The sequence below is a fragment of the Capra hircus genome, chromosome 25 (assembly GCF_001704415.2).
Source record: "Capra hircus breed San Clemente chromosome 25, ASM170441v1, whole genome shotgun sequence".
NCBI classification, from domain to species: domain Eukaryota; kingdom Metazoa; phylum Chordata; class Mammalia; order Artiodactyla; family Bovidae; genus Capra; species Capra hircus.
In genome coordinates this window covers 17516079-17529488 of record NC_030832.1, presented here as the reverse complement: position 1 = coordinate 17529488, position 13410 = coordinate 17516079, and the positions used below count along the sequence as shown (strand labels likewise).

Here is a 13410-nt window from a genome sequence, read left to right as displayed (position 1 = left end):
TTGGACTGCAAGGAGATCAAACCAGTCCATCCTAAAGGAGATCAGTCCTGAATATTCATTGGAAGGACTGATGCTGGAGCTGAAGCTCCAATACTCTGGCCACCTGATGGGAAGAACTTACTCATTGGAAAAGACCCTGATGTTGGAAAGATTGAAAGCAGGAGGAGAAGTGAATGACAGAGGATGAGATGGTTGGATGGCATCGCCTAGTCAATGGACATGAGTTTGAGCAAACTCCAGGAGTTGGTGATGGACAGGGAAGCCTGGCTTGCTGCAGTCCATGGAGTCGCAAAGAGTCGGAGACGACTGAGCGACTGAACTGAACTGAACTGAGAGCATCCTTGCTCCTACAGCTTCCTCTTCTCACCCCCTGCCCTGAGTGGAGAGTCTTCTGTAGGAGATGGACTTGAAGCACTGGCGGGAGGGGGGAGAGGGAGCGGGAGGTAAAGGGGGAGAAGAGAGCTGGATAAGGGGAAGGTCGAGAAAGGCAAACTGAGGACACGCCGCCCCAATACCGAACCTTTGCTGGAGAAGCAGGTCCCACCCACACCACGCCCCTCCCACTCAGGGCGGGGGACGGAGGGTTGGAGATGAAGGTAGCCTGTTTCCATCCAGTCTTCCTTTGGGGTTCTCAGGTCTAAGTTCATGTCTCCTCCAGAATCCGGAGCAGAGAGGGGCAGCTGGGACCCCCTCCTCCAGAGCATCTCACCCCACCCCTCCACCCCTTCCTTCCACCGGGTCCAGGCAGTTGCTGATTGGCTGCGGGGACCGGCATCCCAGCCCCCCGGCTCCGAGGCGGGAGCCGAGCGAGCCCGAGGTGGGAGGCGCACAAATGGGCTCCGGGAGCCCCTCCCGAGTCCCAGCGCCCAGCGCCCAGCGCCCTGCGGGAGGGCTGAGCCGGGATTCCAGGCGGGCAGGTGCGGAGGGGACCGCGGTCAAGGGTAGAAGCAAGTCCTGCGGGAAGAGAGGCGCTGCTGCTCCGGCTGCTGCCTAGGCGGTCGCCACCACCGAGCCGGCGTCCGGAGCGGGGCTGGCAGGCCGGGCGCCGAGCCGCGGGGAGCGAGGGGCGCGCTCATGGAGCACACGCACGCCCACCTCGTAGCCAACAGCTCGCAGTCCTGGTCCCCCGGCTCGGCCTGCGGCTTGGGCTTCGTGCCCGTGGTCTACTACAGCCTCTTGCTGTGCCTCGGTTTACCAGGTGAGGGGCGTGGGGGAGAGGGAGGGAAGCCGGGAGCCCAGAGAGTGCGGGGCGAACCCTGCTCAGGGTCCCCAGGCCTGGCCACCTTCTCGGTGAGATCCCTGGCGCCCTCTCTGCAAAAAGTTTACGCCTTTCCGGGCAACTGCGGACATTTCCAGACTCTGGGGGGTGAGAGGAAGTTGCGGTGGCCTGGCAGGGACGGTGCGTGTGTGTGTGTGCGTCTCAAGAGTGTGCGCGGTGGGCGATGGGCCAGCATGTGTGTGGGGTCGGTGCGAGCGAGCGAGGTTTGAGCTCCTCGGTGTGTATTTGTGTGCGCGACTGAAGGGCTCGGTCAGGCGTCCGTGAGCGGCTCCAGGGAGGGCTGTGTGTGTGTGTGTGACTCGACTGCAAGTCCGGACAGATGGTGTCACGGGGGCCTCCCCTCTCCCGTCGCCCCCCACGTCCACCCAGACTAGGGGCACCTCTGCCCCGCGCCGCTTGACCCCAGGGGACGCTGAAAACCCTGAGCCTGGGCACGCTCTTGTTCCGGGGGGTGCTGGGATTGAGCAAGGGATGAGCCCCCCTCTGCCACCCTGAGGAAGGCGAGGCTAGGAAGAGTCAGGGTGGCTCCAGGACCGTGCCCTGGACAGGGCAAGGGTGCGGAGGGACATGCGGGCTACCGAGGCCGCCACCGCAGGGGGTCACAGTCTCCTTGAGGACCTGCCTCACCTCTTGGCTTTGCCTCCAGTCCACCGACCCTGGGCAGCTCACTGCTGCTGCAGATGTCTGTCTGGTTCCACAGCTTAGCCTGCTGTCCGAAGTGTAGCTGAGACTTGTACTGAATTCCTGAAGAGAGCTTGGGGTAGGGGGGCGGCAGGGGGCATTGCCTTCGTGGGGAAGTGGGGAGTTGGTGCTTGCCAGGGCACCTGAGGCAAGGAAGAGTTTGGGAGGCTCCAGCTGGAGATGGACACTTCTTCCAGATAGTCCCTGCGACAGTCCCTGAATCTGTGGCAGAAATATTCCTGAAGATCACTTGCAGGCAGATGGGAGAGAGGGACAGAAAGAAATAGGAAAAAAAAAAAAAAAATCCAGTCCTACCTAAAGCCTAGAATCATAGCATCATCTACCCTGCTGCCTTCAGGATCCTGGGAACTTGAGAGCTGGATTTCTGAAGAGCCTGGCTGAGATTTCCTTTCCAAAACATTCAACTTGATAGCCACAGCCTCTGCCGTATTTAAATAAATCGCCCCTCTCCCAAATTTGGCAGGTAGGAGAAAGCATAAGTTTGCTAAGACTGAGCCTCTCTGCCAATGAGTGATGAGGCTTTTATTACTAACTAATTGCTCTGGCTGCCCTGGCAGAGAGCTAGCCTGATTCGCACTGCTGGGGTGGCAGGCACGTGTCCTGTAATTACCCCAAGCTGGGATCGATTTAGGCCCAGCTCCCACCTCCCCGCCCCCACCCCCTGGCCCTCCTGAACCTCTCCAGAACTGTCCTTTGAGGAGTGTTTTTGAGAAGGTTACTTATTTGATGAACCACAGAAATGACAGAGCCCCCTTTCCTTTTAGCCCTCATACCAGAGTATATCTGACTCCCATCAGTCACCCCTCCATCCTCTCTTTAGACTGAAGTTACCACTCTCTCAGGCTTTTCTTCTGAAAACCGCTTGAGGCACAGAACCATAGAGACAAGGAAAAGCTCTCAGGGTCCAGAGCAGAGAAATGAGGATGGGGAGAATGAGGGAAAGCTCAGATCTTCAAACCCCTCAAGGTGGGATTCAAGGTACTGCACATTTACAGATTAACTCCCATGCCTGCTAGGACCTTCCTGCCCCTAGCATTGGCACCTGTCTTATGCCAGGCACAGACTCTTCAAGGCTGAGCCCAGGGCTTGGAGATTCAAAAGAGTGAGGAATTTTGATCAGAACTTGGAGGACATTGATGTGTTCATACATTCAGAGTTATGACCACCTACTGTTGTGCCAAGAGCTGAGGAGGTGACTCAGAGACCCCTAAGACACAGTCTCTGAGATCAGGGAGCTCAGAGATGGACGCAGAGGGTCAAACATTCTAGAGAAGAACCACTGGAGAGGCCAGGCTTGCGGGAAGATCATGGGCTGGTAACAGCTTGGTTAATGGCTTGCAAGGTGGCTCAAGGGTGACATCCTTAAGTCATTCTCTCAAAACCGTAAGGACAAAAAATATGTCCTAGTGACTAAGAGTGCAGACTGTAGAATGAAGCAGAGTTGGCTGTTAATCTATGAACTTTTTAATGTCTCCATGCCTCAGTTTCCCCTTCTGTGAAATGGGCATTATGAGAGTAGCTACCCTTGAAATTGTGGTGAGAAGTAAAGATGTTGATGGAGATGAGGGTGCAAGTCAAGCGCTCAGCTCAGTGCCCAACACACCACACATTGATTGCTGCTGTGTGTGCTGCTGCAGTTATCATGAAGCTGATTCAGTTGTAGGACGGACGGGGCTGCTTAGCCCTGCCTGAGCTGGAGGAAGGACTTGGAGGCATGCGGAAAAGAGCCCTGGGCTCAGTGCCGGCTCCTCCGGCAGGCAGAGCTCATTTCGGTATTCCCCGCCCTGCCCCCAGCCCCCAACAATTAGCAAACTCTCACTACCCTACCTCCGAAGCTCAGCTATGCTGGGTGTGAAGTAACAGACTGAAGAGCTTGGTAATATTGTTGAAAACTGAGATTTTAATTGAATCACTTTTCCTGGCAGTGGACTCACCCCAATTTCAAATTCTCACTGTGGTGGTAGAGGGTTAGGGAGTGGCTGTGTGTTGGCAACAGGGGAGCCAGTAGCTAGGGGAAAGCAAGGCTGTTTCTTAGCCCCTTCAGCCTCTAAATTAAGAGGAAGAGCTTGGTAAAGGCCATATGGTCCAATCCCCTGCCTCTAGGAATTGCCCCAGACAGTCTAATTTAACTGGTCTGGTGGAGAATACAGGGATTTCTAACATGGAGCTATAGGCAAAGCTCTGCCACTTGAGAATTCTTACTCTCTGCACCACAGCTTTCCCCACCCATAAAATGGGTGGAGCACACAGGCACTTTATGTTAAGATAACCTATGTTAAAATGGCTTACCACAGTGCCCAGACTGTGGAAAGCACTGTCACTCAATGCCTTCTCCACACTGGATTTTTTTCCTGTATAAAATGCTTATATTTTTGCACTGAATCCCCCCATGATGTGTACATATCCCAAACATGTTTTACGGAGGAGCAAACTGAGATTCTGAGAAGTGGAGCATCTCGTCTATAGTTGAGCAGTCCAACCAGCATGCAAACACCTGTCCTTCCATTGCATCCAGTACCTTCATTACTGTTGAGAAGTTATTTCACTAACTTCAGTCCTTCTTGCTGTGTGCTCAGTGAACAAAACTGGTGTCCCAGCTGTTCCTAAAACTCCGTCTCTTTCCTCCTCCTTTTAAAATAAGCAAGATGTTTCCAACTTTTCAAAACACATACAGTAAGCCAACAAAATCGAGTTGGGGACCCTGATTGGGCCAGCTGGGACAAAGCAGTGCACAGCAGAAGGCAGTGCAGGAGGAAAAGATGAGCCTGAAATGCTTGAGGAAAGAGAGCAGGAGAGAGGACCGGTGAGCCTGCCTGATAAGGAAGGGGTAATGCAAAATTATACTGAGATCTGAAAGAGATATTTTTAAAACTTTTCCTTCTAAAAGGCACAATGAATGTTAAGGGAGACAAAGTGAGGGAGATGAAGCCACACAGCAGACGGGAGCCTTTGCCCAGTTGCCTGTCTGCCTCTGGGGGTTGGTGCAGGATGAAAGGAGATGAAGAGGCTGTAGCCTATCAGGTAGTAAATGCTTTGACATGTGCTAGTTACTGTTGTCGGAGAAGGCAATGGCACCCCACTCCAGTACTCTTGCCTGGAAAATCCCATGGACGGAGGAGCCTGGTAGGCTGCAGTCCATGGGGTCACTAAGAGTCAGACACAACTGAGCGACTTCACTTTCACTTTTCACTTTCCTGCATTGGAGAAGGAAATGGCAACCCACTCCAGCGTTCTTGCCTGGAGAATCCCAAGGATGGGGGAGCCTAGCAGGCTGCCGTCTATGGGGTCGCACAGAGTCAGACACGACTGAAGCGACTTAGTAGCAGCAAACTGATCTGAGCCCTCTAGACGTGTTCTCTTTTGCCTGTAAACATCTTTGGAGAAAGTGTAGTAAACAGATTAAGAGTACCCAGTCTGAAGCTGGACTTCTGAAGTTTGAGTCTTGGCTTTGGTACTTAGAAGCTGTGTGACTTTAGGCAAGTGACTTTAACTCCTCTGTGCCTCAGTTTGCCCATTTGTAACGTGAGGATGATGACAATAATGGAGTCATAGGGTTCTTGTAAGGATTAAATAAGCACTTAACTCAATGCCTGGCACACAGCCAGCACTCTATAAGTCATTTTTTCATCATTTAAAAATTAGGGAAATCAAGGGAAAATTCCTGACTTGTTTTATGACATCAGCTTTACCCTAATATCAAAACAAGACAAAGACATTATAGGAAGACTAGCAACCAATAGTCCTCATGAACATAGACTTAAAAATCCTTAACAAAACATTAGCAACTCTAACCCAGCAATATATGAGAAGGATAATATTGAGTTGGCCAAAAAGTTTGTTCAGGTTTTTCCATAACACCTTATGGAAAACCCAAATGAACATGTGAACCAACATAATACACAACACCAAACTGGATTTATCCCAGGAATATAATATAGTTATATAGAGTTATAAAATAGTTCAATATTTGAAAATCATTCACCATATTAACAATGTGATTCACCATACTGGCAAACTAAAAAAGAAATTCTATATTATCATTTTACTAGATGCAGGAAATATTTGACAAAAGTCAGTATCCATCCATTTGATAAAAAAAAAACTTTTCGAACTAGGAACAGAGAGAGAACTTCTTTAATCTGATGAAGAACATCTATTACCTATAGCTAACATCACATTTAATGATGAAAGATGGAACGCTTCCCCCCTAAGATCTAGAACAAGGCAAGGATGTTCTCATCACTCCTATTCAGCATAATACTGGACGTTTTAGCCAGTGCAATAAGGCAAGAAAAAGGGAGAAAAAGGTGTACATGGAGGAAGAAATTAAATTGTTTCTATTCTTAGATGATAAAATTACCTTCATAGAAAATTACAAAGACTCCACAATAGAAGCTCCTAAGGACAAAATTAATGAATTAACACACTTGCACACTGTTAATATGCAAAAACCCTATTGTATTTCTACATATTAGCAATGGAAAATTTGAAATTAATAATTGGAATTAGGGGCTTCCCTGGTGGCTCAGTGGTAAAGAATCCACAGACCAATGCAGGAGACACAGGTTCAATCCCTAGTCCAGGAAAATCCCACATCCCACAGAACAACTAAGCCTGTGCACAACAACTATTGAACCTGTGCTCTAGAAAGCAAGAGCCGCAGCTACTGAGCGCATGCTGCGACCACTGGAGCCCACACGCTTAGAGCTGTGCTCTGCAACCAGAGAAGCCACCACAATGAGAAGCCCAAGCACGGCAACTAGAGAGTAGCCCCGGCTCACCGCAACTGGGGAAAGCGCTCTCATGGCAATGGCGACCTAGTACAGCCAAAAATAAATAAACAAATAAAACTGAAAAAAAACACCCACTTAACTTCAACTCGCTATTGTAAAAAAAAAAAAAATGGGATTAAAAAAACATATTTCCAGCTTCCCTTGAAAAAACAATTGAAAACATTAGACTGTTGTTCCCAAAACAGTAGCAGTCAGCTAGAGCTGAGCAATAGGCTGCTTTGCCTTTCCTGTGCAACTGTGTGTGTATGTGTGTGTGTGTGTGTGTATACATGCACATTAACAGGTAATAACATTCATAGTACTTGAAAACCTAATAGTATAGAAAAGGCACACATTGCAAAGTCTCCCTCCCGTTCCCTTTCCCCTGCTCATCAATACCCAAAACCATCCCATCATCACCGCCACACATAAGTAATCACTGTATTTGTGTCTTTGTTGTTGTTTTTCAGTCACTAAGTCCTGACTCTGTGACCCCATGAACTGCAGCATACCAGGCCTCCCTGTGTTTTGCTATCTCCCGGAGCTTGCTCAAACTCATGTCCACTGAGTCTATGATGCCATCCAACCATCCCATCCTCTGTCACTCCCTTTTCCTCTTGACTTCAGTCTTTTCCAGCCTCAGGGTCTTTTTCAATGAGTCGGCTCTTCACATCAGGTGGCCAAAGTATTGGAGCTTCAGCTTCAGCCTTAGCCCTTCCAATGAATATTCAGGATTGATTTCCATTAGGAGTGACTGGTTTGATCTTGCTGTCCAAGGAACTCTCAAGAGTCTTCTCCAGCACCATGATTCAAAAGCGTCAATTCTGCAGTGCTCAGCCTACTTTATGGTCCAACCCTTACATCTGTACATGACTCCTGGAAAAACCATAGCTTTGACTATATGGACTTTTGTCAGCAAAGTGATGTGTCTGCTTTTTTAATTTAAAAAAAGTGTCTAGTTTCCAGTTTGTTTCGGTGCATATATACAAGCAAATATGAATAGGGGTTTTTAGTGTATATATACAAGCAAATATGAATAGGGTATTTCAAGTCTCCTTTTTTTAAAATTCTTTTGAGCACATAATACACATCATCTTATATCTTGCTGTTTTCTCACTTCATATATCAATAGCCCAAAACAGTATATATAATGCTTTTTCCTTCTTTAATGAAGCGATGTAGGATTCCATTGTATATTTGTACAATCTATTTAATGGCTACCCCTTCAAAAGAACACATGCACCCCAGTTTGAGACAGTCCCTATGTGGTGCACCTAATTCTCTGTAACCTGTCTGGCCCCTCTTAATTCTCATTTGGCCTTAGGATCCTTGTTATAATAGTGGGAGAAAGAGCATTGCATGAGGAGTCCTGAATTCCAGGCTTGGTTCTGGTAGTAACCCAGTGTGACCTTGGAGAAGTCATTCTTAATGAGTCTGTTAAAGGCCTAGGAGAGCTGAACTCTGCTTGCGTTGCTCAGTTGGAGATATGGCCCATTGATGGGATTTAAGCACAGACCAATGAGGTAGCTATGCTGGAGGCTGTCTGGGCTGGCCTTGGGCTGGAGTACAGAACAGTAGCTTTGTAATTCTTGTCTCTGACTAAGAGTTCAATAAATGTTATTAACCTTCTATTCCCTGCATTGTTTCGTGGCAATTTGAAGTAAAACATGCAAAGGTTTCACATGGTCCCTCACACATTGTAGATGCTCAATAAATAGTAGCTCACATTGTTTTTATTGCCTAACATGTCAGTGTGTTCAAGCATTGTAAATCCCCTAAGCCACAGACTGCTTTGTACATAGGACTTTTCCATAAACGCACAATTCCACTCCAAGTGTACCCACCAGGCATGAAGCTCCATGTCCTGGCAAACTAGGAGAGAATGATCCAGTGGATTAAGCAATCAGTGCCATCATAAGCCTAGGGAATTTGTACCCCTAAGAGAGTTGCCTGTGACTCTGTGAAGCCTCCAGAAATAATATCAGTCCAGGTCATGAAATGGTCTTCAGCTAAAATTAGTGAAGAGAATGACAATCACCACCAGCAAGTTCACACTACGTGCTGCAGCTAGGATGGTGAACAGAAGAGGGAAGAGAGGTGAACACAGATCCTGCCACTCAGCCTCTTTGTGGATCTGAAATATGTGGATGATGTTTATAGAAGATGCAGCTCTGCAGTGCTAGGGGTGGGGCAGTGCAGGTGTCTTGAATTCAGATACCTGCATGGGGCATCCAAACAGTGTGAATAAACAAAATAGGCCAGTTTTAAGAACTGTTTCACTTATCCAAAGAATTATGCTTCCCTGCTGTTTTGCTGAAAACATGTGACTCTTTCAGTCTATTTCCTTTTTTCTCAATGATAGAGACATATATACCAAAAACACTGCCCTTTCCTCTTAATGATTGCTAACACTTATGTAGCACTTACTTTGTGCTGGAGATTCTTCAAAATACTTTACATACATTCAGTTCAGTTCAGTCGCTCAGTCGTGTCCGACTCTTTGCAACCCCATGGACTGCAGCATGTCCAGCTTCCCTGTCCATCACCAGCTCCCAGAGCTTACTCAAACTCATGGCCATTGAGTCAGTGATGCCATCCAACCATTTCATCCTCTGTCGTCCCCTTCTCCTCCCACCTTCAATCTTTCCCAACATCAGGGTCTTTTCAAATGACTCAGTTCTTCACATCAGGTGGCCAAAGTATTGGAGCTTCAGCTTCAGCATCAGTCTTTCCAATGAACACTCAAGACTGATTTCCTTTAGGATGGACTGGTTGGATCCTTGCTGTCCAAGGCACTCTCAAGAGTCTTCTCCAACACCACAGTTCAAAAGCATCAGTTCTTTATAGTCCAACTCTCACATCCATATATGACCACTGGAAAAACCAAAGCTTTGACTAGATAGACCTTTGTTGGCAAAGTAATGTCTCTGCTTTCTAATAAGCTGTCTAGATTGGTCATAACTTTTCTTCCAAGGAGCAAGGGTCTTTTAATTTCATGGCTGCACTCACCATCTGCAGTGATTTTGGAGCTCCAAAAATAAATCTGTCACTGTTTCTATTGTTTCCCCATCTATTTCCCATGAAGTGATGGGACCAGATGCCATGATCTTAGTTTTCTGAATGTTGAGTCTTAAGTCAACTTTTTCGCTCTCCTCTTTCACATTCATCAAGAGGCTCTTCAGTCCTTCTTCGCTTTGTGCCATAAGGGTAGTGTCAGCTGCATATCTGAGGTTATTGATATTTCTCCCAGCAATCTTGATTCCAGCCTATACTTCATCCAGCCCAGCATTTCTCGTGATGTACTCTGCACATAAGTTAAATAAGCAAGGTGACAATATACAGCCTTGATGTACTCCTTTCCCGATTTGGAACCAGTCTAGCTTATTTAATTCTCATGACAACCCTTTGAGGTCTGGACAATGATTATGCCCATTTTCAGATGAGAACATTGAGACACTTACCCAAGGTCACACAAGTAGAGAATGACAGAGCAGTATTTGGCACTGCTGTCCAGCTTTATTATAAGAAAATGGCAGCGCATGTGCAATGACAGCTGACAGTTGACACTCTGGCTGGGCTGAGAGGTGGGGTGATAGACAGTAGGGAGGAGGAGGACCTAGGGGAATTAGAAAGTGCTACCACCACTCAGTTTTCCAGCCAATTGTCCAGTGTTGTAAACTGTTCTAAAAACTCTAGAAATCCAGATATTTACATGAAATGCCCAATGTTTCAATGTTGGCACTGAAATTCAAAAATTTTTTTAAATCACTATGTGAGCCAGCACCACCTGAGCCAAATCAAACATGTCTGCAGGCTTGATGCAGCCCACCAGGCTGCCAATTCACAAACTCCAAAGTGGGCAGAACTTCAAGAAGGACCGAGAAACATCAAGCAGCTCGCAGTGAATTGAGAATAAAAACAAGCTGAAGGGAGGAGCAAGAAATAATAGAGATGGAGACCAAAAGAAAGTGTGGGTAAATCAGAAAAGCATAGCAACTCAGAAAACCAGGACTTGGCATAAACTGGAAGGAAAAGTTCCAAGAAATCCACAAACTTATGCTGACAGTGTCTTGAAAGCCTACCATTTAGGGGGAAGGGAATTGCCCTGCGAATCTGACAATGATCGCTCAGTGGTCCCCAGACATGGATTCAGGTTCTAAATTCGTGGCTTCTATTGGTGGGGCTCTAGCAGATTGCTCAAAGCTTTCTGAGCCTCCACATTCCTCTCTGCAGAGAGAGTGGAACAGTGCCTTTCTCACAGGGTTGATGGTATGGACAAAATGAGATAATTTGAGACTAGCCAGGGCCCAGAGCCTGCCACTCCATGGTTGCTGGGTTTTGGTGAATCTAAACACTCCCATTTCCCAAAATGAGGAAACTGAGACCTCACCCAAAATCACAGTGCTGGGAATGACTGAGTCTGAACCAGAACTTAGTTTTTCCAAGTCTTGCTTAGTTCACTTCTTACAAGGTCACATGTGAGTGGTCTCTGAAAAGGAAACAAAGTGATAAGAGTAAAGGAGCAAAAGGCTACTTTTAGAGCTAAGAGTGATGTCTAGATGGGGAGGAGAGGTGTGGGTTGGGGGGGGGGGGGCGGGGGGGACGCTGGTCCTGTTGTTGTTTTATGTAGGATTATTTTAGGTGGTACAAGGCTGCAGCATCAAAATCCCTTTTCAGTTTTCTTAATCCTTCTAATTCCATCAAAGGGAGAGTCTCAGCTAGGTGCCAGTGTGTCTTTAACACCTTTTCACATGTGCTAAAAATCTCCCTTTCTAGCAGACACAGAGCAGACCTAGAGCTCAGCACCTCGGCAGGAAGCAGTATCTAGCGAGAATTTAATGTCACTCTTGTATTGTCATTGTATTTATTTTTAAGGCTACCTTCTGTTTACAACAGGGAGGTGGGTTTGTTTGTGACATGTACGACTGTCACATGTCCATGCTGTCCAGTATAGTCACCGCCAGCCACATGTGGCTATTGAGCACTTGACATTTAACTAGTACAACTTGCAGAACTGAGTTTTTTATTTCATTTCATTTCAATTAATTTACAATTAAATTCTGATACTCGACTCAGTTATTAGAAAATAACTGTTTGTTTGGAACAACGTGAGTATGTAAGTCTATCCTTTCAACTGTACATTTCATGACATCTAAACAGATCAAGGATTTTCAGTGAAAATTTAGCATCCATAGAGAGATGTGCAGGAAGTATAAAAAAATACAACAGACTTTGGACATTTAGTATGAAAAAAGAGTTAAATATCTGGATAATTTCCATTGATTACATTTTGGATGAACAAGGTTAAATAAAATATATTGTTAAAATTAATGTCACCTGTTTCTTCTTATTTTTTTCTAATGTGGCTTCTAGAAACAATGAGAGTGCATATGTGGTTCACATTACATTTATATTGGAGAGTAGTACTGTATAAAGTATAAATTCAAGAAGAAATGCATATCACTTTAAAACAAGATGTCAAATAAATAATAGTACACAGGACACAGAATAAGGCAAAAATCACAACATTAATGGGTCAGTTACTAAAATCTGGGGAACACTGATCTAATAGAATGCTCTTGATGAAGAAACTGAGACCCAGACAGGGCAAGTTACCCAAAGTTTCATAGCTAATTAGGGGTGACCTTGACCCCAAACCTTCCAGATTCCAAATTAAGTAAGGTTTGACCACCGCAAGGGGAATAACCCTGTCAGCTAGCTCCACCTCCACCAAAGAAAACGTAAGGCAAGCAGAATTGCCGGGTGGGGAGGAGGTGGCTACCCTGAGTCCCAGTGGAATTCAAAGGGAAGGAACCTCTCTGTATGGATGACTTAGGAGCTTGGCCTTCCTACCAAGTGAAAGCAGAATGACTGGGACTTCTCTTGAGGAAAGGCATGACCAGCTGAACTACATTTAGGGGAAAGTAGGCTTCTGTCCCAAAGATATATATTCACTTTGCCCCATGACAAAGAAGGATGAGATGAGAAACCAGCCAGCACAGTTCCATTCAGAGAGCATCTGCACTCATTGATTCACTAATCCACCCATCCCTCCGTCCATCCACCTGTCCATGTAACTGGCAGTGCCAAGTGCCAGGCACTATACTGGCATGCAGTAAACCAAAAGGGATCCCTGCCTTGCCTTTGTGTGATGTGCACACAACCATAAACACACACACACACACGCACATACAGAGATGGGGAAAACCAGCATGACCAGAAACCCTAATAAATGTAAACAGTCATCTGTGAAAAGATCTTGAAGCAGAGAAGGGCACGTGGTGACCTGCACATATAGGGAGCCTCAAGGGGAACAGCTGAAACCCGAGGCCGAGGAAAGAAAGGATGGAAGGATGAGGACAACGGGAGCCGGCTGTGCAGCCACCCTTCAGGAGGCGACCCGGTCCCCGCACAGCTGAACAGAAAAGGCACTCAATTCTGGGAGTAAGGTGGCTGAGGCAAGGCGAGAGCATAGTGTGAGGTGCAAGCAGAAGGGAACAGAAAGCCAGAGCTTCATTAAAACCATGCACACCAATCCTGAGCTGGGACAACACACTCTGCAGTGTGAGGACTGATGTGTCCACCAGCAACTTCTATCCTTCCCCATTGTTTGCTCTTGCTAGAGCTCAGGGAGCTGCTTTTTGCCACAGACATTTC

The 13410-nt window shown here is 46.8% G+C and overlaps 1 protein-coding gene across 1 annotated transcript in view; it reads left to right on the top strand.

The window, feature by feature from the left end:
- Window positions 805-13410, top strand: part of GPR139 (G protein-coupled receptor 139) — a 43771-nt gene continuing 31165 nt past the window's right edge. Inside the window, exon 1 of the mRNA XM_005697544.3 lies at window positions 805-1198. Coding sequence (XP_005697601.2) covers window positions 1075-1198 — 124 coding nt within the window. The 5' untranslated portion in view covers window positions 805-1074. The remainder of the gene's footprint in view (window positions 1199-13410) is intronic.